Here is a 25,341-nt window from a genome sequence, read left to right on the forward strand (position 1 = left end):
TATCGCTTCCAGAAAACAAGGTTCACTCGAGTAGCCAGAGGTGTTGCAGCTGTTCGAAAGGTTGTCCTTTTGACTGCCAAACTACAAGTCTGCTCCACAGTTGTGTTTGAATAGACCACAGTCCCAGGAGGGGGATCGGAGAAGTCTTGCACTTTTGCCAGGATTTCTAAAACGCGTAGGTTGCCTATTATTGCTTGCGGGCGTGTCCCAATTTTACTCACAATTCCGTATCAGGATTAGCCGCTAAAAAGTAATTTCCTAACAACCAGCTTTATGGTAAGTGGCATGTTGGTGTCACTGCACCAGAAGCCAGCTCACAAAGCACACATAGTGACTTTAATCGTAATATGTCAGTTATTTACTGGACTGCTTTGTGTAACAGGCTTAAAATTGACAGAATAAACGTGCAATAAACGCGCAAATGAGCCCAGAGAAACGGAAAACGGTTGAAGGTTAAATAACGGGTCCAAGTTTGTTGACAATTATTTACAGAACCCGACAAAGAAGTTGAAATCGGCTGCAGCTGTCCAACACTCGCGCAAATCTAGCGCGGGTGTCCCCGGAGCCTGTTTTGAATCGCGGAGCCTCTTGTGATTATTTAATATGATGGTTCTCTTCCCGTTAAAATCCAGAATTTTCTTCCAGTTTTCCTGGACTCTGTCCACTCTGTTCTGTTCCTCTCCCGGGTCGATTTAAGTGCGTTTTATGGAGCGGGGCAACTCGAAGCTGGACTGGCTGCTTCATCAGTGACTCTGTACCTTGTGCGTCGCGGTCAAAGTCGTTCCTCCAGCTATCAAATCAGTAAGGAGAGCGGATGTAGCCCCCCCCACCCCATTAGCGGATGTAGCCCCCCACCCCCTTGGATGCTATCGAGCTCGTATAGGCTACGAATTAGTATTTTGATGGCATTTACGTTTTCAGAGGTTTCACAAAACAGTCTATTTATATTGTTATTGGCTGAATTCATTCTGCTTCATAGTTGGAAGAAATAACAAATAGTCTAGCCCTGAAAATGATTATATTGTAGGTCTACTATCTTATGTATTGATAGTCTATCCCTCAGTAGAATGCCTCAGGAAAGGACTAGCAGCAGCCAGGCAGAGCACCCATGGTTGTCAACAACAAGCCAGTCGCAGAGGAAACATGTGCCAACAGCTGGAAAGAGACAGGTGAGTGTATAGCAGCCCTCTCATTAGTTCTGTCACATTCAGCCAACTCCTTTGTCTAACCTATGTCCTGTCCTGACACCTGCCTAATGGCAGCTGGGGACAGACATATCTGTAGGGTCAATGGAGCAGTCCCCTCCAAAGGAAGGGGATACACACCTCAGCAAGCAGCCTAATACCTCCTCTTGATGAGTAAGGGTGCTTTCCAACAAAAGAGGCACAATCTGATCAGGTAAATGGCTTTTGCATTTCGTTATCAAGTGAGATCAAAGGGGGGTGATTTTGAATCCCTGTACTATCAATCACTTGTCACCTTATGTGTCTATCATCTGTTCTACAGCCTCTGGCTGACTATATCCTCACCTGCCTAATAACAGGAAGTTCACCATTAGTGGATATTGCCTCAGCCTCACCGCAGAGTGTCATCGCATTTGAAGCACGGGATAGCTATAAAACAGCATACTTTTCTCTCTGCCCCATGGCAATGTGTGTAGGATCGTAGGAAGTTAGCAGTTTTCTCCCGAAAAACACTCCTACCGTGCGGGAGCTACGTATGTTACTGCTTTTTTTGGGGGGGATGAATGAACTAGTCTTGCAAATATTATTTGGGGAGAGATCTCAAGTAGGCTAGTCATTTTAAACCTGAGCAGATCGAGGACCTCTATGTCTTTGGTTTGCATATGCACCACCACCACCTGAGAATGTGGTCTCCTGTCCCATTGTTTTAATGTTGTATTTATTTATTTATTTTATTTCACCTTTCCTTTATTTTTAACCAGGTAGGCCAGTTGAGAACAAGTTCTCATTTACAACTGCGGCCATGTATCCAGCCAGCCGCTAAACAGGCTGATTGATAAAGCAGTGTCCAGAGTGGACTAAGTGACAGAAACAAATATGTGGCTGAAATGTATGTTAGATTGAATGGGCACAGCTTTGCCCTGGGTAATGTCTGGCTATTGGGTAGCACTAGGACCTGTGTTTCTGTAGGAGTGCTGATAGCGGTTCAGCTTAGCCCTTTAGATCGTTGTTTGTTTGATTATTATGGACAGAGACCACCTGATGCTAGATCAGCACTCCTACTCTGAGGCACTTGGTACATGGCGAGCCATGTAACTCTACCTTGAAACGGCTTCAGTGGAGTTGAGAGATATTTGATTATCTCTGGGTGCCCTCTACTGGCATTGATTTTAGTCAGATGTTATGTGTATGTATATATATATATATATATATATATATATATATATATATATTTTTTTTTTTAAACATGTTTTCTGTCAGATGTAACCTGCGCCATTGGAAGGTAGTATCCATGAGTGATGGCTCGGCGTCATCGGCGTTGGCTGTCTTGGTGTCATAGGTAGACGTGTTATGCATTGGAGAGGTTTTTGCTGGTTGGTTAGCAGTGTAAAATGAAGACTCTGTGGCTGTGACGGTGATGATGGCGATGCTCAAATTCATCGTCATAGAAGGATTTCTTTTCGTCCGCTCGTAAGTGAACGTTCACACTTACAAGTCAGCCAAAGCCTTTTGCAATGACCAATGAGAGCCAAAACGCATTACAGGATTTTGTAGTGAGCCTCAATAAAGGGAAATGGTATTTTTCTTGGAAAACATAATATCTCTCCAGTAGTTTAGTCCTCTAATCACTCTAACTAATTTCCATTAAAAAAAAAGAAGTTTGTTTGGTGTTTCCCGTGCCTCGTAGACCACATGACAGTGATGACACAATGTCAATGCACAGGCAAGTGTACAGCAAGGGTATAAGTTGAAACAACAGAGTCAAACTGTGTAATCCAGTATCATCCATATACTGCATGTACTTCCTCTGTAATTCTATTTGCACACACATTACTTCCTTAGAATGCATGTAACCGCTCTGACCTCCCCTGCACCTCTTTGAGTGCTGTCGTTAGGACCCAAGATCTGTTCTAGTAACATTTCAAATATTTTACCCTGAACCTTGACTTCCCAGGTTGATAGGTGAGTTCAACTTTGTACTTTGAGACATATTGTTATTACTACATCCATATACCTTATTTCTACAATAATCATAATTGTATTCATCTTTATCAATTTCAGCATATCCAACCAGTATTCAGTGGTGACAGGCACGTGAGTGGATGGGTTCTTTGCAAAATTATAGCAGCATTTCCTCTTTACTAGGTCACACAAAATATGCGTAGGCAACGAGATTGAATTTGGTTTTATTAAAATGAGTGTTTCTGATGTTAAAGGTAAAGAAACATTTTGTGACTGAGCATTTACGCTGCAGTATAGGTCCTTAAAACATTGGCTACTCTATTGGTGCAATACAGAGACAGTGTGAAGTTGTGTTAGAATATTTTGGGGATTGCAGCACCTGGATGATTGATTCAACAATTATGTGAAATCAGATAAATAGTCAGAATAAGGGAGTAAGGGATGTCTTTCCACCTCGTCTTTGACTTTTACCCCATTAGGATGAAGTCCAGGTTGTTTTACATCATGGTTCTGCTCACAGGACGTCTCGCTATGAACGAAGGAAACAAATATCCGTGCTCCAACTACACTCAAGGTAGATTAAAAAATATATATATAAAAAAAAATATGAGTTAACCTTCTGACTTAAAAAGATAAATTGTTATGAACTTGATTATTATCTTGCTGATATTCTGTTGCCTAGTTTTTTCACTTTGATTTCCTGAAATTGCATCAAATGTCCATTTTATTTTAAACAAATACAAGGACTCAGGTGTTTCATGAATCGTATTGTTCGTTTGTACAGTTCTGTCTTACGTTCCGTCTGTAGGCGATGTGGATAGTGCAAGATGCTGGATGGAATTTGTCAATGAGCAGTTTAAGACGGAGAACCTCAGCACTATTATTAAGTATGCATCAAATCATTTTGCAAGATGATATAGATGATATATCATACATTTCACACACTCCAAATGTGGTATTGACATTTGTACGTTTGCCAAACCTCAAGGAATATGTACTATGTTTGTCTGTGCTTTCCTTACAGATCTGTGGAGAAACTAGAAATGTTTCTTGAAAACATAGCTTTGAATGAGACAACTTCAATCATTGTTGAGAGGCTTGTGGCTCACATATTCAGGGCCGACGGCCACTTTACAGGGCTTAATATATCTGCCAGCCAAGAACGGGTAAGATGACAGTGACCTACGATGAAATGCTTGAGGAAGTTGATACACAGTCTTCTGTAAACCAAGTACAGTTTGGCATTTATTGGGAATGGGAATGAATCTTGTCGTGGAGGCAGATCTGCATAGTGGTCACTAGCTGCCCTAGCCACAAAGTCAAAACATTCTGATTTGAAACTTAACCCTAATCTTCACCCTAACCTTAACCACACTGCTAACCTTATGCCTAACCTTCATTTAAGCCAAACATTTTTTTGTTTGTTATCATGAAACATTTTACGATACAGACAATTTTGATTTTGAAACTGCTCAGCTCCACCTCCAGGACAAGATTCATCCCAGTAAACATCAAACCTGCGTCACATGCAAATAGATCATTTGAATGGAAATGCAAATGGAATATTTGAGGTATGACATTTGGGGTGGGTGATTTGAGATGGGGATGACATCATGACATCATTTTACAGCAATAGTGAGCTCTGCCCGATCATTATCCTTGTGTCATTGTCCCTGATGGTACTGTTACCTAGGTAACATCAGACAGTGACCATGTGGCCAACACTACCATCAAGGTCCACCTGCCCAAAGAGCTCTTGAAAACCAATGAGAACAATACCATTATCTTCTGCATGATTACCTCACCAGAAAAATATGGGGTAGGTGTGTGTGCGAGTGCATGTGTGCGTGTGTGTGTGTGGTGCGTGCGTGTGTGTTCATGTATGGGTCTTTAATACCTTGCTTAATTATTTCAGTTTAGCCGTATTTTGAAATGTTCCTCTAGCAATTGGGGATTCTTGATGGCCGAATAGTAGGTCTGGCTGTAAGCAAGAAGACAGTGTTAGGTCTGCAGGACAAGGTCAACTTCTCCATGCCTCTACAGCGCCCCACGCTGGAAAGTCAGGTGAGTGCAATATCAACTCTCTGCGACCTGCACCAGTTCCATGACTACGACAGTGGCAAGAATATAAACTCAAGACGCCTCGTTTGTGTTGTTGTTCACAGGCTGACAAACAACCATCTTGTCAATTCTTTAATTTTTCAACCAATCGTAAGTGCCAATATGAAATGTTATAATACCTGATTATAATACTGTCATGAAACTTTTAATACCCTTGAGGTATCAATTCATGGCTGTGTTTCCTCTGTACAAATGAACGTTTAGAGTTCTACCAGGATGGCTGCACCACCGAGTGGAAGAGAGACGAGGGCCGTGTGGTCTGCTCATGTGACCACCTCACATACTTTGCTGTGCTGATGGTAGACGACTTTACAACTAGCACAGTGCTTCCGTCGTTTCCTTATCACAGCATAGGCACACACTTTAGAAACGATTGAATGTCAAATGGAAGAGAATAAAAAACAAAGTTAAGTCAAATATACCCATCTACAAAAATACACTTGAGCATTAGTTGTATTTTCCTGTGTTTAGGTGTCTCCTTCCATCTCTGAAAGCGATCGGGAGATCCTAAGCTACATCACTCTGATTGGCTGCAGTCTGTCTCTGTTCTTCCTGGTGGTCACAATCGTTCTGTACGCCACTCAAAGGTTTGTCACTCTCTGGGCATCATGGTCAGCTCCTCACAGGAACCGCTGGTTTGTCATAAGTTTGACATCATCAGAAAGTGGCATCAAGATGTACATGAACTGGAGGGAGCAGATTCAATTAACATTTTATAGCAACTGACCTTGTTTTCACCATGCGCTTTCTCTCTATTCCATTGTTCAGAGGTACAGGCACAGACATCTCCCTGAAGGTGCATATCAACCTGTCTGTGGCCCTGATCCTCCTCAACCTGCACTTCCTTCCCAGCCAGCATGTAGCAGCATTATCCTCCTCTGGGCCATGTATCTATGTTGCTGTCCTTCTGCATTACTCTCTACTGGCCACCTTCACATGGACAGCAATCGAAGGCTTCCACCTTTACCTGTTGCTGGTCCGTGTCTTCAACATCTATGTCAGGAGATACCTGCTCAAACTGAGCCTGGTAGGATGGGGTGAGATTGCACTTCACAACCTGAAACTGGTCGTAAACAGTAAGCAAAACAAAACAAAATGGATCTTTTAAAAGAGGCATGGGTGGTGGGCCAACCTTCTGTCTGTCCTCTGTGAGCTTTGTTGATCCGAGCGGGCATACAGTATAATGGATAGCCTGATGTCTCATTTTGTTTCAGGATTCCCTGCGGTCATTGTCATCGTGATTGCTATCATTGACAAAGACACATACAGCCGTGTGACTCTTCAACCCTCTAAGACCAATGGCACAGCTGTGGAGATGTAAGACTGTTGTACCTCTTAAATGACTGTGGATGCTATGTTTAAACCCCAAAAACCTCGTCACATTTTATTATTAGAGTCTGTATTGAAATATGAGGACCCCCCATATAGAGGGTAAGAGATTTCTCTCTCTCTCTCTCTCTCTCTCTCTCGCTCTCTGTCTATCTGACTCTCTCTCTCTCTCTCTCTATATATATATATATATATATATATATATATATATCTTTGTATCTCTCTCTCTCTCTCTCTCTGTCTATCTGTCTATCTGACTCTCGCTCTCTGTCTATCTGACTCTCTCTCTCTCTCTCTCTCTCTCTCTCTATATATATATATATATATATATATATATATATATATATATATCTTTGTATCTCTCTCTCTCTCTGTCTATCTGTCTATCTGACTCTCGCTCTCTGGCTATCTGTCTATCTGACTCTCTCTCTCTATATCTCTTTTTATCTCTCTCGCTCTCTGTCTATCTGTCTATCTGACTCTCTCTATATCTCTTTGTATCTCTATCTCTCTCTCTCTCTCACTCCCTACCCCTTCTCTAACTCGCCTAACTAGGTGTTACCTCTCTAATGATGTGATGAAGCTGGTGACCACGGTGGGTCTGTTTGCCCTGGTGTTTGTGTTTAACCTCGGTATGCTGGCTGTGACTATGAGGCGCCTCAAGTCTCTGCGCACTGAACAGACGTCAAGGGAGAAGGGTAGGGCCAGGAGGGACACCTGCACTGTGCTGGGCATCACCTGTCTGCTGGGCATCACCTGGGGCATCATCTTCTTCTCCTTCGGCCAGCTTACCACGCCTGGCCTCTACCTTTTCTGTGTCCTCAACTCTCTACAAGGTAAGAGTCATTATCATGACTCTCATTTATAGAGGCAGGTCAAACTGACTGTGTTTATTATTTAGTAGTAACCTAATGGGACTTCCAAAAATGAACTTTACTGCCATTGTGTGTATGCAATCAGTGTGCTATGGAAGTGAAGGGTTAAACATAATGTTGTTTCCTTGTCTTAGGAACATAACAACTGTGCAGTAATGCAAGAATGACCAATAGGTCAACATACAGGATAAACTCCTCTATTTTTATTTAATTGAACCTTTATCTAACTAGGCAAGTCAGTTAAGAACAAATTCTTATTTACAATGACGGCCTACACCGGCCAAACCCGGACTACGCTGGGCCAATTGTGCGCCGCCCTATGGTACTACCAATCACAGCCGGTTGTGATACAGCCTGGATTCAAACCAGGGTGTCTGTAGTGACACCTCTAGCACTGAGATGCAGTGCCTAGGCTCCTGAGTGGCGCAGCGGTCTATCTTCACATCGACTTTCTCGATGCACTTTTTGCTCTCAGTGGAGACTTTCTCTTTATTTATTTATTTGACTGAAACAGTACACATCGATTAACGTTTCTATAAATGTGCCAAATTTAGCTGGCTAGTTTTTATCTGTAGTCCCTGGGCAGATAGAAAAAATCATTTAGCATCACAACATTCCACATATTTCTTATTTATTTCAGATCCAGTCCCTAGATGTGTCTTAAAGAGCGACTGCCTTTAAAAAGCAATGAATCCCTTTGAAAACAGTGGCATCGATATGAGTCAAAAACATTTATTCTAGTCTCAAAATTGACTACGAAGTTGTAAATAGGATCATTTTGGTCATAAAGTCAGTCTAATCTAAAACTGAGTTTGGAACATCTGTAAATGGGTAAATGATGATTGGGTTTGGATTTGATAATGTCCATTTGCCCACTAACATGGGGTGAACAGCTGCAGTGATTGCTCGATCCAGTAGCATAGACAGTGAGACAGACCTGCCCAGCAGCTCTGACATGCTTTTACTTGAGAAATACTGCACCAAACACCTTAGTTATATATAAAATTGCGCAACTAAAACATCCTCGGCAAAAGTGTCAAAATTAATTACGGATTTCTTGAGTTATCTTAGATTCATTCTGGGGATTTTGAGGAAGTGAAATAGGCTTCTGCATCTACAGTGTCTCATGGGGGACAAACATCATTAACCAAATGTGGAATCAGTTAGGAAACACCTCCAAGACTGAAATCTTGTTTTTTTAAATGAGCAACAGGACCAATCGGCGTGCTCAGTGGCTCTTTAAAATAATAGAAGTGAGAAGTAAAAAAAATAATAGCAATAAAAAAGTAGAATAGGCCTAATTGTGAAAAATAAAAATCACATCGTATAAAATACTAGCATAAAATACAAACAACCAAATTGAACAAACAGCAACAAAAAAGGTTCATACCCTGCTGTTCCAGGGTATGAACTTTTTTTGTGAACTCACCAACACTAACAACACATTTGAAACCTTCTGGAAGTTGTTTCCAGTGCTGAACAGCTTTTTACAGAAAATGCCAACTTTGAATAAGTATTGACATTTGGAATATATTGTGTGGGTTGTGAGAGGTTGAATGAATACTGTAATGAAATTCTGTCTCGAAGGGTAATATGTCTCATCTTCTTTTGTAGGTTTTTTCATCTTCCTCTGGTTTTGTGTGTTCAAATGGAAGACTGAGGACAGCCAACCTGGCAGTGACACTCACTATACCAATTCCAGATCTGCCTGAGGACAAAGTCTGTTGTCAACCAATCCAGCACTGTTGTTATCAATGTTCATTTCAAACTTTATTGCGATTTTTTTCTTTTGAGAATACGAGCCCTAAACTGTAGACATTCGAAAATGTCTACAAACCACCCACATGTTTTGTACCGATACAATATTGTTATTTTTTTCTTTTTGCGTTAGTTATGGAATGAAGAAAGGTGTTTTCAGAATTCCTTTCGTATGTGGTTTGTTCAATTCTAAATCATGTGAGCCAACAGGATGTGATGTAATGTGCTGAGATCCTATCCCTCACTAGTTGATTAACCTGCAACAGAAGATAAATAAGTTTGATCTAAGCAAAACTGTAGCCTATTCATTGATACTCCGCTCGAGCAAGCTGAAGTCCAGACTAGATTTGCATAAAACAAATGCAATGCCGCCATTTTCCTCCAAAGGTTACATATAGATATTCAAATGTTGCAGTTATAAAATTTGACTATGAACAGTCATGAAATAAAACAGCTCCAAACATTAGAATAGACGTTTGTTCAAGGCACAGTTGGAAATACAAATGGGATGGGAGTTTACTCTGTCCAATGATGTGATTATCTCTACAAAGCACACCGTGGTTTCACAGACCATTTGCTCACCCCACAAGGACATCAAATGTGAGTGAAATCGACTCCTAGCGTGTAAGTAAGTGTACGTGTTTGTGTGTGAAGGAATATGAATCCATCCTATTTTGTCATTGTCAAGTTCAGCTATTGTGTTGATAATGTTGTGTCATTGTCTTACCTGAGTGATGGCAGAATGATATGTCTGGGAATAAGCAGAGATCACCGTGTTGATTATCAGAACGCGTGGCTAGGTTTTGTTAGTGCTGAAGTTTTGTTGAAAACAAGCAGAATGTGTTAGGTATACCTTGTGGTATTAAGTAGTGTTAGCCTCGGTGTCCAGCTGAAATGTCATTCTCGGGTTGTATTGTGTACTTTACTGAGTGTGATGTTGAATAAGTGGCGAGGGCTATGGCAGTATGTTGAAAACAAGGATTACTTTGTAATGTTTGTTTTTGGTCATTCATGTTTTCTACTGTTCTACCCTTAAAACAGCCACAATGTTTCCTATGTGTCTACTTCTACTGATATCTGGAACACTGGCTATGAATTGCTCAAATTCAGGTACGAGCACATCTCAACTAACCGGTGCCCCACGCACACTGACTCTGTACCGGTACCCCCTGTATATAGCCTCGCCATTGTTATTTTACTGCTGCCCTTTACTTATTTGTTACTTTTATTTGTTATTCTTATTTTTTTTGTAGCTATTTTTTATTTATTTTTACTGCATTTTTGGTTAAGGGCTTGTAAGTAAGCATTTCACTGTAAGGTCTTACACCTGTTGTGTTCGGGCGGATGTGACAAATACAATTTGATTTGATTTGACTAATGAGCTCAAACTGTGTTTTGTTTGAATGCACTGTGGGACCAAATCAGTGGAGGCTGCTGTGGGGAGGACGGCTCATAATAATGGGTGGAACAGAGCAAATGGAATGGCATCAAACACATGGGAACCATGTGGTTGATGTATTTGCTACCATTCCACTCATTCCACTCCAGCCACTACCACGATGCCGTCCTCCCCAATTGATATGGAGGGCTTAAGTACACTTGATTTGGGTTGATATTGGTACAATTATTTTATGCTGTTGTAATAATTAGGCAAAAAGGTGTATATCACCCCATTCATGGTTGTTGTAACTCATAAATTGAATTGTGGGGTATCAACCAAATAATAATAACTTTATGCACGGTCGAGATGTTTATCTATTGTTATTTCATTTCCATAGATGATACCTTTTATTTAAACACCACAACTGGGGAGATTTCAATGACAATAAACCTGCCAAACAAGACTATCACCATCAACGATAAAGCCGAGGAGGATCTGAAATGCTTTTGGTTCATTGAAAGCTATGTTGAGTGCACCTCAATGAACTTGACCTCTATTAACCTCACTGAGTGTCAGACGGTGCAGATTTCTGTCGTCGAGAACTCAACCAGAAAGTTGATCTTCAACATATGTGAACCTACTTTTTTTTTTGTCTATTCGTAATCTCGAAAATTCTGAATGAAACGTGAAACTGTAGCTGTGATTCCTCTGTGATGTCAGAGGTGTTATATATTCATAACAAAATGACAGTAATAACCCTTACTGAACCGTAATGCTCTTTTTTTTGTCCCTCAGCTTCCTCCATGTGTGAGGTCACCAAGTGTACTGGGACAGCAATCACTGCCCTGATGAGAGAGATACAAGACCATCCCAGTGAGGGTCCAAAGGATCTTAAAAGGGTCCTGAACATGCGAAATATGTGTGCAGACCTGTTCAAAAATGATTGGACCATGAGGATGATGTTTATTGGGTAAGTGACCAGCCAACCTGTTTCCATTGACTTCTGAAAGAGACGTAACTTTGATGAGCTGCCCTGTCTCTGTGCTGTATTTGCAGCGTTGAACGGGGCCTGATACACAACATGATGAACATCTCAATCACCGGAGAGCCTGTGTACTACGACCTCAGGGATCTGGCTCTGACTGTGTTTAACCTGACCAACCTAACCAGTGTGGATGACAAGATGGTGAAAATAAAAGCCCCAGAGGTAGGGCTGCTGTTATCTGGGTTTGTGTTTAGGCATCTTGTCTCAGATTGAGGTCAGAGAGGCACCCATCCTATAGAACATGTGTAAGTTCCATATGTATACCATACCTTTCAAAAATTTGGGGTCACTTTGAAATGTCCTTGTTTTTGAAAGAAAAGCACATTTTGTTGTCCATTAAAATAACATCAAATTGATCAGAAATAAAGTGTAGAGATTGTTAATGTTGTAAATGATTATTGTAGCTGGAAACGACTGCTTTTTTATGGAATATCTACATAGGCGTACAGAGGCTCATTATCAGCAATCATCACTCCCGTGTTCCAATGGCACGTTGTGTTAGCTAAACCAAGTTTATCATTTTAAAAGGCTAATTGATCATTAGCAAACCCTTTTGGAATTATGTGAGCACAGCTGAAAACTGTTGTTCTGATTTATTTATTTTTACATTTTTTAAATGTACTTTTCTTTCAAAAACATGGACATTTCTAAGTGACCCCAAACTTTTGAACGGTAGTGTATGTCCTGAGTAAATATGTGGTCTGTGTATATTTTATTTACATATTGTAATACTCTGACTGCAGAAGGGGACCCTCTAATGATAATGAGTGTAGCGTGTCAGCTAGGTATTTTCCTTTCTCGCTGAAATGATTCAGCTCCTCCCTGAGAACAACTCTTACATTCCGGAAACATGGATCCCTATTGATGCACTCCAGAACATCCCGGAGGAAAATAGGAGAGTGGGCGTGGTCACCTATAAATCACCCAATCAGTTCTTGGTAGGACTTCTCATATTGAGCATCTATTCCATAATTTAATTCAATCATTCTTCCAATTCAGTAATTTCAAATAAATCAAACATTTTGTGGTTTGATGGACTGGGCTTTCATGAAATCGCAGCACTCATAATCCTCCATGTCATTATCACCCTCTTCTATCCAGTTTAAAGAGGAACTCGTGAGAACCATGGCCATACGGATCGAGTTGGATGGCGGCAGACGACTTGAGAACTTGATCACTCCACTCAAGATGAAGTTCAAATTGCTTGACCCTATAATACCAGTAAATTGTCGTCATAAGATTTAGGATGTTCCTGTAATTGCGACATACAAATGTTTTGAGATAGTGACAGATTCTTGGTTGTTTTGGCTCTGTACTCCAGGACTATGAGGTTAAAGTGCAGACTGTCAAGCCCACATTTTCGGGTATTTTCATCCATATCGGGTGAACTGTTTCGAAATTACAGCCCTTTTTGTACATAGTCTCTCCATTTTAGGGGACCAAATGTATTGGGACTCATTCATTTATATGTGTATTGAAGTAATCAAAAGTTTAGTATTTGGTCCCATATTCCCAGCACACAATTATTACATCAAGCTTGTGAATCTACAAACCTGTTGGATGCATTTGCTGTTTGTTTTGGTTGTGTTTCAGATTACTTTGTGCCCAATAGAAATGAATGGTAAATAATGTGTTGTTTCATTCTGGAGTCACTTTTATTGTAAATAACAATATAATATGTTTCTTAACACTTGAACACATTAATGTAGATGCTACCATGATTACGGATAGTCCTGAATGAATCGTGAATAATGTTGAGTGAGAAAGTTGCAGACGAACAAGTATCATTCCCCCCAACAAAAATGCAAACCTCCCCTGTTATTGTAATCGTGAGAGTTTAGCATGTCTTGGGGGTATGATATTTGTGCATCTGTAACTTTCTCACTCGTCATTAATTATTGTTATAAACGGTTCACCCGATATGGATGAAAAAACCCTCAAATGAAAGCGGACAGTCTGCATTTGAACCTCATAGTCATCACATCCAAAATACTGGAGTACAGAGCCAAAACAACAAAAAATGTGTTACTGTCCCAATAATTTTGTAGCTCACTGTAGTTCACAGTTGATTCTATTAGTGCATTACCGAATCAGTGATTTATTTTTCTCTACAGGTGAATTACAGCCTGTCGTGTCAATATTTCAATGAATATGGTGGGTTGATTTCTGTTACAGTATGTAGGCCTACAGTAACTGTGTTTACATAAAACTACAGTCCATTGCATACCACAGTCCTTTGCATAACATTCTGTTGTTGCCTCATATGGCAATAGAAGCTGTACACGTACTGACTGCATTTGAATGACTAAAAAAGGGTACTCTCTTCCACACAGGGAGCATAAGCCTCCCAGACACTGTCTTTTGGAAGACGGATGGATGCGTTACTAAGATCAACGACAGCGTGGTGGAGTGCCTCTGTAACCACGCTACGCCGTTCGCCGTGCTGCTGGTGAGCCATTTATATCTACCAATTCATCTACATCATCCTATCATAAATGTCACCTGGTGATAGTCGTCATGCCGTATCCGTTCTTATCCCTTCCAGATCGCCGACCTATCTATTGACGGTGTGCACTGGCAGGTCTTGTCTTACATCAGCTACATTGGCTGTGGCTTGTCGGCCTTCTTCACCGCCATATCCTTCCTCACCTACGTCATCACCACGTATGTGACCCCCACCTCACCAAAATGCCGCCTGCCCACTTTTCCCTTCGTTCTCCATTTTGAATTGGATCTCTTCCGCTGTATGTTTCATCCCGTGTCTATTTCCGCATGGCCCGTGTAGTCCCTGCGCCTGTATAGATGACTGCACCCGTACTAGTCATCTATCCACGCTGTTTTATCAGTTGTCTGATACGGTTGTGCCCTTGCTTTAGGAACTCCAGGGTGGACAACGCCAACAGCATCCACGTGTCACTGAGCGGGGCTTTGTTCCTGCTCAACACCTCTTTCCTGCTCAACGAGTGGGGGGCCAGTCTGGGCATCAGGGGCGTGTGTGTCTTCATTGCGGCGGCCATTCACTACAGCCTCCTCAGCTGTTTCACCTGGATGGCCATTGAAGCTGTCCACCTGTATCTCCTCCTGGTCAAGGTGTTCAACACCTACTACCGACACTATATGGCCAAGCTGTCTGCCATTGGCTGGGGTAAGTGAATCAGTTCTAAACATGCTCATTCAGGTGAGAGACACAGTGGAACAAGAGTTTGCGGACATGGAACCGTGGTCGGACATGTGAATACACTCATCCCGTGTGTGCACTGTTCAGGACTCCCTGGTATCGTTGTGGGAGTTTCATTGGCGGTCAAGGATATCAAACCGTTATATGGACCTACAGAAATGACTATGGCAGACACTAACCAGACAAATACAATGTGAGTAAATGTTATCTTTCTCTTTTTGAACGTTCACTTTTTATCAGTACAATTTCAGGGGTGGCCCAATGTACAGCATATAGATGTTCCTAATGAACGTTCTATGTGGAGAATGTTGAGGACAAGGTGAATATGATTATGTGTATTGGTAAAGGCCAGATGCAGTTTGTCCAGTAGAATCACAGTTTAATCACTGCGTCACTGCGTTTTAACCAGGGCTCTCTCCCCACCCCAGCTGCTGGATCACGGACATCCCCTTCTTCTACAGTATGAACCTGGCCTACTTCACCATCATCTTTGTCCTTAACTCTGGCATTCTGTTAACGGTGACCACCCGGATCTGCCAGCTGCAGCGCTATGGCAGTAAGGGCAAGCCTGGGAAGGCAAGCCTGGCCTGGAAGGACATCGGCACCGTCCTGGGTCTGACCTGCCTGCTGGGCATCACCTGGGGCCTGGCCTTCCTCAGCTACGGCTATGTCAACCTTCCCATCCTCTACCTGTTCAGCATTTTCAACTCCCTCCAAGGTGACCCAGGGAACATCACGAAAGACAGGGACAGAAAGAGATAGTAAAGCTGATGTTGAGGGGTGGAAGAGAAGAGAGTGGAGATCAAATAAGATTATGTACAAATTGAGAGGAGTGTCAGGTAGAGAAAATGTGGCCCTATGATCTTGAAAGCACCTATTATTGAGCGCCTATGTGGGTGGAGTCTGAGTGATGATCTGTCTGTGTTTCTCTCTCGAAGGATTCTTTATATTCCTATGGATCTGTGGCACTGCCAGGAAAGACAGGGAGCGGGCGGCGAATACCAAGAGCACATCAGCAGCTCTGAACACCTCTACAGCCAAACCCAAGGAGGAGATGTTCCCTGGCAACAACCCCTACCAGTAAACAATGTCTGTCTACAATGGAGATCACCCATATCTTCTTAGATGGCAAGGGGAGTTTTGGCTTTTGTGTCTAATGGCATATGCATTGTCTCTTTCTTTCTCTTTCAAATTGAGTTATGGTTTCTACACCGGTTGTGTGCGTGTGAGTACCTGTGCTGTGTGTTTTGGGCTTTTGTGGCCTTGTGGATGGAGCAGATGACTACGGGTCTCGTCCCGTGTGTTAACCATCGTGCGCGTTTGTTATTTATTCGAGGTACTCCTCACTCTTTTGTTTGGGTTTCAACCCTGTGTCTTTGTTACGTGTTTGTTTGGTCTTCGTCCCCGTGCCTTTACACGGCACGCCGTAATTTGGGGCTGAATATAAAAAACTATTACGCATTCCTGCGCCTGTCTCCCGAATCCATTTATACCAACGTGACATGCATTTTCTTCTGTATCATTCCAATGTATTTATTGGGAAAGTGCTTTGAGGGAATAATTTTACTTGAAGTGTACGTTGTTTATGATTATCAACCTTCATTAAATATCCGATCTCAAGTTGCGGAACTGACTGGTGCATAATTAGTCAGTGGCAAACCAAAGGATTTAGTTTCCTGCATACCATTTAGTTTCCTGCATACCATTTAGTTTCCTGCATACCATTTAGTTTCCTGCATAAACCTTTTCACACCGCCTCATCATTATTAGTTTCACAATCAATCACTTGATTTTCTAACTCAACTATGGAAAGTGTGTTGCAATCTGGTAATGTTTTCTACATTTGAACTAATATCACTTCTGCAGAAAGTGTCTCACTGGAAGCACTAGGTTCTCAAATGCACACACGATTGCCCATTTGCATATGATTGTGAAACAGAGACATCCTCTTTTCTAGCAATTTTCTGGTGAGTGTCAGAATGAGTCTTAGAGATGCTGAGAAATGCCACCATATAGGATTTTTTTTGTTGATGATTCTCACTGAAATGTTTTGATTATATTGATTTACCTAACATTAACCCCCCCACCCCCACCCAAAGGACTACAAAGGACATAAGCTTTCAAGCTTTATTGTGTTATTCTTGATTTTTTCTTAAATTGTATGTGGAGACGTCTTATGAACAGTATGTTTTTTAAATTTATATTGTCTAATAAATATAAGTGTTGTATTCATTACATGCTGTGTCTACAATAGCCTACTTTTATTCACCCAGTTTTGTAATGCCATAGCCTACAGTATACTCAATTAACTTCCTGCGCATACAAATATGTCCAACCCCCTCTCTAATTATAGTAATGATATAAAACCAGGAAACAACAACACACGAGCAAAGATCAACTAACAAGACAGACCATTAGCCCATCAGCAGTCACAGACTGAAAGAGGGAGAGAGGGATGAAGACCAGTTATTTCATTCTAATATTTATATGCATCCCTGCAACCCTGAGAACCAATGGTAAGCTCCTGTTTGTTTCTATGTGTCGAGCAAGTGTTAAAATGGATGACACGTGTGGATGAGTATAGGTCGAGGTTATGTAAACATTTTTGAACAAACATGGACATTAGTGAAAAGGGGTGGACCAGTTAATTGTATATCTGGGGTGGCCAATCCTGGCCTGGGGAACTATCATTTTCAAATAAGATACCTAATCAAGGTCTGTTAAAAAAATATACACGATTAGTTCAACCAGGTGTGTCTCAACAGGGCTGAAAAAAAGCATGCACTCACTGTGGCTCTCGAGGACCAGGGTATGCCACCCCGGATTGACGTGGTCCCCACTGAGTTTTTGTCATCATCATTGGCTTTAGTGCCGACAGTAGTTTTTCATCTGTTTGTTTTGATGTGTTTGTCTTGAGATGAAGCATTGGTACCTTGTATGGATTTTTGTCGTTTCCAGAGTGACATAAGGATTAACCTTGTCAATAACGTTTCCAGACAATCTTCCAAACTGTAAAGATGCTCTTCGAGATTGTCTTCGCCCCGAAGTGGTGTGGACCAGGTACTCCAATAAAAGTCCTTATCCCCTATTGTAATGGGATTTTAATGTGCCACGGATATTACAACAAAAAAAAGCCAGTACCTGTTTATTCTTTTAACTACACAGTTAAACATCTAGCTAGTCCATATGGGAATGTCCATTAAGTTGACATTTTAGTCATTTAGCGCTTTCATCCAGAGCACCTTATAGTAGTGAGTGGACACATATTTGTACTTTTACATACTTGTCCCCCGAGGGAAACAAACCCACAATCCTGACGTTGGAAGCACCATGCGCTACTAACTGAGCTATATGGGATTTGATAACCATTTGATATCCATTCATTACATTGATTCAGTTGAATATAAGAAAAAGGGCTCAAATCATGTAAGATGATGTGTGTTTTCGGTAGGTGTTACGAGGATAGAATTACAATATGCATTCTAATGACCAGAATGCCCATCCCAAACTTCTACAGATGGTCTGTCAACTCATCCAATAAGGTGAGATCATGAATTCATTGCTGTTGATCTCACAACCTTCTGGTTCAGCCATATATACCGGGGTGCAGCAACAAAGACTTTCAGACAGAGTCGAGTCTCTTGTTGATTTGTTTTTTATTGCTGCGTATTGCAATTTTCGGTATTTCCGATGGATATGTTGCACTTAAAACTGTAATGTCCATTAATTCCACCATAGGCAGAAAAGAGCACGAATTCTGGACACATAGTGCACATTCCTGCACATGTTCTCCAGAGAAGCAAGAGGAACGACTCTAATAGCACTGACTATGTGCAAATTACAATGGCTGTACTCAACAGCTCTCTATTCAAGGTTGGTAACTGACTCAAACAGTAGGCTATTCTTAGTTTTAGCTGAAACCAACCAATGGTAATGGACAAAATAGTACCACTATCCGTAATACAATTCAGCACTACAGTAAAACAATGAATATATTATTTAGTATCATGAAGTAATTTATTGAGGAAGGGTTTTATGAAAGGCACATAAGACCTCTCTGAATGACGTTTGCTCGTCTGCTGTTGCTTTCTGTTGCACTTCCCTCCAATGTTACCAACAGCTTGGTCCGGTTCGAGGCTCTAGATCAGGGGAAGTCCTGGGGCAGTCTGTGCTGGCTGTGAGGGTGGGGGACCACAGTGTGAGTGACCTTGACCAGCCTGTCCGAATCACCTTCAGAAACACAAATGTGGTGGGTGAATGGAGTCCACTTGAACGTTCGACACTTACTGGCGGAATGTGACTGTGCACCTACTGTATCTCTGAGGCAAATATTAGTCTAGTCTATACTTCAATGAACAGTGTGTGTTTTACATTGCCTTTGTTTCAGACTGAGAGAGGGACTTGTGTTTTCTGGAAGGACTCAGAAAATAAGAATGGCGAAGGTAGGGGCTATGGCTTGACTCATCTTTTAGTGGTGGAACCAATGCGGTGGACTAGCATGTTCTTTTCCTGTGTGGGCATTTGTGGGTGTGTGGGTGGGTGTTGAACTCTTGTACCTTCGTTATATGTGTGTGTGTGACTTTTGTGGCTTTTCTGTCTGCAGGGGACTGGAGCTCAGAGGGTTGTATTACCACCCTCATTCACGGAGAGTTTGTGTGCAGCTGTAACCATCTCAGCTTCTTTGCAGTGCTCGTGGTAAATACGTGCTACAGTTGTTGTATAGGTCATTACTTTAGTTATTTGAATAACTCTATACAAATCATAACTGTGTGCAAAGACTGATATAGAAGTCTTCAAAACACTCACTTTAAAGGGATAGTTCACTCAAATGACAAAATATCATATTGGTTTCCTTACTCTATAAGCAGTCCATCGACAAGGTATGACAGAAATTCATGCTTTGGTTTGTTTACCTGGCCATCGTTACCAAATGCTAATGTTTTGGCACAAATCCAATGCAAGGCAACGATACAGATATTAGCATATTTTGCGCTTCATGTCCAAATCATCTACAAGTAACTTAATTGCGCTACGCAATCAATTGTAGATACTTTAAGATAATTTGGACATGAAGTCCAAACAATGCTAATAGGTACCATTAACTTGCATTGGAAATGTTAACTTCTTAGGGCTGAGATCCCGCTAACGGAATCGATATGACAACAGCCAGTGAAAGTGCAGGGCGCCAAATTCAAAACAACAGAAATCCCATGATTAAAATTCCTCAAACATAGAAGTACTTCACACCATTTTAAAGTTACACTTCTTGTTAATCCCACCACAGTGTCCGATTTCAAATAGGCTTTACAGTGAAAGCATCACAAACGATTATGTTAGGTCAGAGCCAAGTCACAGAAAAACATAGCCATTTTTCCAGCCAAAGAGAGGAGTCACAAAAATCAGAAATAGAGATAGAATTCATCACTAACCTTTGATGATCTTCATCAGATGACACTCATAGGACTTCATGTTACACAATACATGTATGTTTTTTTCGATAAAGTTCATTTTTATATCAAAAAATCTCAGTATACATTGGCGCGTTATGTTCAGTAGTTCCAAAAACATCTGGTGATTTTGCAGAGAGCCACATCAAGTTACAGAAATTCTCATAATAAATGTTGATGACAATACAAGTGTCATGCATGGAACTTTAGGTACACTTCTCCTTAATGCAACCGCTGTGTCAGATTTCAAAAAAGCTTTACGGAAAAAGAAAACCATGTAATAATCTGAGTATGGCGCTCAGAGACCAAACAGGCCAAAAAGATATCCGCCATATTGTGCAGTCGTCAGAAGTCAGAAATAACATTATAAATATTCACTTACCTTTGATGATCTTCATCATAATGCACTCCCAGGAATCCCAATTCCACAATAAATATTTGTTTTGTTCGATAATGTCCATCATTTATGTCCATATAGCTACTTCTGTTAGCGCGTTTTGTAAACAAATCCAAACTCATGAAGCGCATTCACTTGGAGCTGTTCCGTTACAGTCCGTATAAACATGTGAAACGATGTATAGAATAAATCTTTAGGAAGTTTTTAACATAAGTCTTCAATAATGTTCCAACCGGAGAATTCCTTTGTCTTCAGAAATTCAATGGAACGTGAGAGAACTCTCACGTGAACAAGCGTCACGAGCTTGTGGCACTCTGCCAGACCACTGACTCAAAGAGCCCTTATGAGCCCCTCCTTTACAGTAGAAGCCTCAAACAAGTTTCCAAAGACTGTCGACCTCTAGTGGAAGCCTTAGGAAGTGCAACATGACCAATGTCCCACTGTATCTTCAATAGGGAATGAGTTGAAAAATGACCAACCTCAGATTTCCCACTTCCTGGTTGGATTTTGTCTCAGGTTTTTGCCTGCCATATGAGTTCTGTTATACTCACAGACATCATTCAAACAGTTTTAGAAACTTCAGAGGGTTTTCTATCCAAATATACTAATAATATGCATATATTAGCAAATTGGTCTGAGTATCAGGCAGTTTACTCTGGGCACCTTATTCATCCAAGCTACTCAATACTGCCCCCAGACATAATAAGTTTTAACTATCACTTTAATAATTACATCATTTTTTTGTATGGTAAGTCCTAGCTGGTAACATACTCTTGATTCCTTATCCTTTTTTCTCACTGACAGAACTCAAAGTTGTCGGTAGACCCTGTGAATGTGGCCAACCTCGGCTACATCTCCTACATTGGTTCATTATTCTCTGTGGTTTTCACCACAGTAACCCTTGTCATGTACACTTGTCTTAGGTAAGTATTCTCTCTTCATTGAAAATAAACAGAGTAGGTAAACCATTCACAATGCAGCTACACAATAGTACACATTCACAAATGTATGTGTCAAATATATTGAGCAATAAAATAGAGGTAAGCAAGAGACCTCACTTCAGCCCTTTAATCTGTACACAGACAAAGGCAGAAATATAGCATAAATGGTATACATCATGTAAACATCTCTGTGGGCCTGAGCCTCTTGTTTTCTGTCCCCATAGGAAGGGGCATTCTGAACAGTCAATATCTATTCATGTGCAGCTGACAGGAGCGCTCCTGTTTCTACACCTCTCCTACCTCTTGAGCGAGTGGTGGGTGTGGCGTGAGGCTGATGGGGCTGAGGGACATGTCTGTCTGGCCTTTGGGTTGCTACTGCACTGGGCTCTCCTGTCCACCTTCACCTGGCTGGCCATTGAAGGCTTCCATCTCTACATGCTGTTAGTCCGCGTCTTCAACATCTATGTCAGGAAATACCTGCTCAAACTGAGCCTGGTTGGATGGGGTGAGATCACAAGTTCCACTCATAAGTCTGTTTTTCTTTCTTTGACAGTTGAGCGATATTCTGCACCATACAATGTATAGTCTAAATGCAGTCCTTGATTCCAGGCATACCCACTGCAACTGTGACGGCCTGTCGTTTCTTAGGAGTCTACGGCATACACAGCTTCTACATGACAGGGGCCAATAACGGCTCATCAACAGACATGTGAGGTTCAATTCACAGTATTTTGTCATAGGAAGCTAATATTTAAATATACTGTATATGTAGCCATGAAAACAAGCAAAGGTTCAAATGGACTCTTGTCTAACTGCAGATGTTGGATAAGCAGTGCAACAGACAGCCCTGGAGTGGTGGTCAGCTACATCACAGTGAGTGGATACCTGGGCCTGGTCTTCCTCTTCAACACAGCCATGCTAGGTGTGGTGGTGGTGAAGCTGTGGGGGCAGAGAGGGGAGGGTAGAATGTGGAAGGATTGGGCCACGGTCCTGGGGCTCAGCTGTGTGCTAGGAGTACCATGGGGGCTGGCGTTCTGCACCTACGGCCCCCTTTCTCTCCCTGGGCTGTACCTCTTCAGTATATTCAACTGCTTCCAGGGTCAGTATCCTATCACACACAACCTCTCTAAGGAATGATATATGATTGACTGCTTTAAACCTGAGTGATCGCTGAGTGATTTGTTGCTTTTCAATCCCTCCAAAATGATTACTACTACAGGTGTCTTCTTGTTCCTGTGGTTTCTTGCCCTTTCACGTAAGGGCCGCCCAGAGCACTCCTCTGTGAAAGACTCTTCCAGTCAAAAGATGATGGAGACAAACTTCAACTGATACTGTGGGACTTGCAACACATTCCAGCATACCTTTTAATAGTGTTTGCAGACCAAGTCCTGAGTATAAAACAGCGGGGAAAGTATAATTCATTTCTTCCTGGTATGGACCTCTTTACCGAAAATAAATGTATGGGCCTAAATATAGAATTGCATATAGAATCCCTATCAATTCAATAGCATTTCTCTGGGCCTAGTGGTAAAGATTTGACATGAAACGTTTCAAATGTATGACCTTTTATTTTGGCATCAACAAAACCAGTCATGATGTTTTAATCAGCTTGTCAAACATCGGCCCTTTTACTAGGCTACCTGAGCACGTTTATCCACTCACAACATATTTCCAGCCCCCAAACAATGGTGAATTGAAAGAGACAGCTGTTACACAAAACACCAAAAAGTGTCATGACATTTGGCGTTTGTATTTAGGCCAGAATATATGTGTCCACTGCTGTCTGCATGCGTCTTGGTGTCGGCCACTGATCTCTGCCGTGGCATAATTTCAGTGTTTTTACATGACATTTTGGAGCATAGGCCTACCACCTGTTTTCATGTCCATTTGCAAAATGTTCATGCCTCTGCCAAGCGGTAATAATTTAAAAAAGTGGTGTAAAAGCCTACAGTTTTTAAAACATTTTGATTTCAATTATTGTGATATATTGTATTTTACCGGTACAGCAAACCCTCGCTATTTATTTTGTGGGGACACCGTACCAGACCGTACCAACTTACTTTCACCCCTGGTGTAAACATGACATTTATGATATGGGACATAAAGTGTGACACATGGAGCAAATAACCATAAGCACACAGACTATCTACTGAATAAAATGGTGCTTGGTGTTGTGGTGTTAATCAGATAATTGAATTATTTAATGCTTTCTTATTGTTTCATAAAAATAATCTACCAATGCTATTAGACCCATGATTCAGCCTTTTCCACAACGCGTTAATGATACATAATAGAATGTCACTTTGAACTTTATTAATATAATGTAATTTATTGGAAACAGGAGACAAAGGGCTGTGAGACAAAGGCTTAAGGGGCGGCAGGTAAACAAAGGGGCGGCAGGTAGCTGCAGGTAAACAAAGGGGCGGCAGGTAGCTGCATGTAAACAAAGGGGCCGCAGGTAGCGGCAGGTAAACAAAGGGGCGACAGGTAGCTGCAGGTAAACAAAGGGGCGGCAGGTAGCTGCAGGTAAACAAAGGGGCGTCAGGTAGCGGCAGGTAAACAAAGGGGCGTCAGGTAGCGGCAGGTAAACAAAGGGGCGGCAGGTAGCTGCAGGTAAACAAAGGGGCGGAAGGTAGCGGCAGGTAAACAAAGGGGCGGCAGGTAGCTGCAGGTAAACAAAGGGGCGGAAGGTAGCTGCAGGTAAACAAAGGGGCGGAAGGTAGCGGCAGGTAAACAAAGTGGCGGCAGGTAGCTGCAGGTAAACAAAGGGGCGGCAGGTAGCTGCAGCTAAACAAAGGGGCGGCAGGTAGCGGCAGGTAAACAAAGGGGCGGCAGGTAGCTGCAGGTAAACAAAGGGGCGGCAGGTAGCTGCAGGTAAACAAAGGGGCGGCAGGTAGCTGCAGGTAAACAAAGGGGCGGCAGGTAGCAAAGTGGTTAGATCGTTGGGCCAGGAACTTAAAGGTTGCTAGATTGAGTCCCTGAGCTGACAAGGTAGAAATCTGTCGTTCTGCCCCTGAACAAGGCAAGATGGCTTGTTCCTAGGCCGTCATTGTAAATAAGAATTAGTTCTTAACTGACTTGCCTAGTTAAATAAAAATATCCTAGACGCATGAAAAGGGGAATGTATGTGGACGGTATGGGTCAACAGAAGATGAACAGCAGAATATAGATGTTGTGGTGGCAGTTAGAGGACGTCCTCCGGAAGTTGTCACAATTACTGTGTAAGTCTATGGAAGGGGGTGAGAACCATGAGCCTCCCAGATTTTGTATTGAAGTCAGTGTACCCAGAGGACGACGGAAGCTAGCTTTCCTCCGGCTACACCATGGTGCTACCGTATAGAGTGCTGTTGAGGCTACTGTAGACCTTCATTGCAAAACAATGCGTTTTAATCAATTATTTGGTGACGTATATTTAGTATAGTTTTATTGAAATAAGACAACTTTTTAAATGGGGGGAGGGGGGTGTTGCGACTGAGCACTGCAGCAGGCAGCGGAGTCACTTGAGTGAGGGAAGACAGAACAGCATGCTTGCACGTTGTGACAACTTTTTACCAGTTGTTGGTAGGCTATGTAAATTGTCATTATGGAGACACATATTTCCAACTCTTTTTCCATAAAACATAGGCTAACATACTAGAACTGACATGCATCAAGAAATAACCGGAAGACAACAGGAAAACGACATTAGGCGCTCTAGATTGCATGAGATAAATTAGCTCTGAG

The 25,341-nt window shown here is 41.7% G+C and overlaps 2 protein-coding genes across 20 annotated transcripts; both read left to right on the forward strand.

Annotated features, from left to right (window-relative positions):
- The first annotated feature begins 61 nt into the window (after nt 1–61).
- LOC112249047 (adhesion G-protein coupled receptor G5) lies at nt 62–17,068 on the forward strand. 17 transcript variants are annotated; one of them, XR_006083259.1, is made up of 17 exons: nt 62–175; nt 1,052–1,169; nt 1,263–1,398; nt 3,246–3,278; nt 3,626–3,720; nt 3,931–4,033; nt 4,171–4,312; nt 4,840–4,965; nt 5,091–5,210; nt 5,312–5,357; nt 5,472–5,566; nt 5,739–5,854; nt 6,036–6,304; nt 6,482–6,584; nt 7,152–7,432; nt 9,086–10,339; nt 11,008–11,068. XR_006083259.1 is itself a non-coding variant. In XM_024418649.2 (16 exons), the coding sequence occupies exons 3-16, from the start codon at nt 1,355–1,357 to the stop codon at nt 9,181–9,183; spliced, it is 1,671 nt and encodes a 556-aa protein (XP_024274417.1). In that variant the 5' UTR covers nt 205–276; nt 1,067–1,169; nt 1,263–1,354; the 3' UTR covers nt 9,184–10,399. The 17 variants fall into 17 exon arrangements, 5 of the variants coding, with proteins under 5 accessions (XP_024274417.1, XP_042176843.1, XP_042176842.1 ...); XR_006083258.1 differs by having other exon boundaries at nt 89–175; nt 1,067–1,169; XR_006083260.1 differs by having other exon boundaries at nt 105–175; nt 1,064–1,169.
- Nucleotides 17,069–17,213: 145 nt separating this feature from the next.
- Nucleotides 17,214–24,576, forward strand: LOC112249049 (adhesion G-protein coupled receptor G1). Of its 3 annotated transcripts, XR_006083269.1 has the most exons (13): nt 17,214–17,349; nt 17,830–17,893; nt 18,285–18,375; nt 18,572–18,706; nt 18,954–19,082; nt 19,221–19,275; nt 19,437–19,528; nt 21,482–21,600; nt 21,843–22,123; nt 22,228–22,327; nt 22,437–22,717; nt 22,838–24,424; nt 24,541–24,576. XR_006083269.1 is itself a non-coding variant. In XM_024418660.2 (12 exons), the coding sequence occupies exons 1-12, from the start codon at nt 17,289–17,291 to the stop codon at nt 22,945–22,947; spliced, it is 1,518 nt and encodes a 505-aa protein (XP_024274428.1). In that variant the 5' UTR covers nt 17,214–17,288; the 3' UTR covers nt 22,948–24,478. The 3 variants fall into 3 exon arrangements, 2 of the variants coding, with proteins under 2 accessions (XP_024274428.1, XP_042176845.1); XM_024418660.2 differs by lacking the exon at nt 24,541–24,576 and having other exon boundaries at nt 22,838–24,478; XM_042320911.1 differs by lacking the exon at nt 24,541–24,576 and having other exon boundaries at nt 17,237–17,349; nt 17,792–17,893; nt 22,838–24,478.
- Nucleotides 24,577–25,341: the final 765 nt, after the last annotated feature.

This window comes from Oncorhynchus tshawytscha, linkage group LG04 (genome assembly GCF_018296145.1).
Source record: "Oncorhynchus tshawytscha isolate Ot180627B linkage group LG04, Otsh_v2.0, whole genome shotgun sequence".
Lineage (NCBI taxonomy): Eukaryota > Metazoa > Chordata > Actinopteri > Salmoniformes > Salmonidae > Oncorhynchus > Oncorhynchus tshawytscha.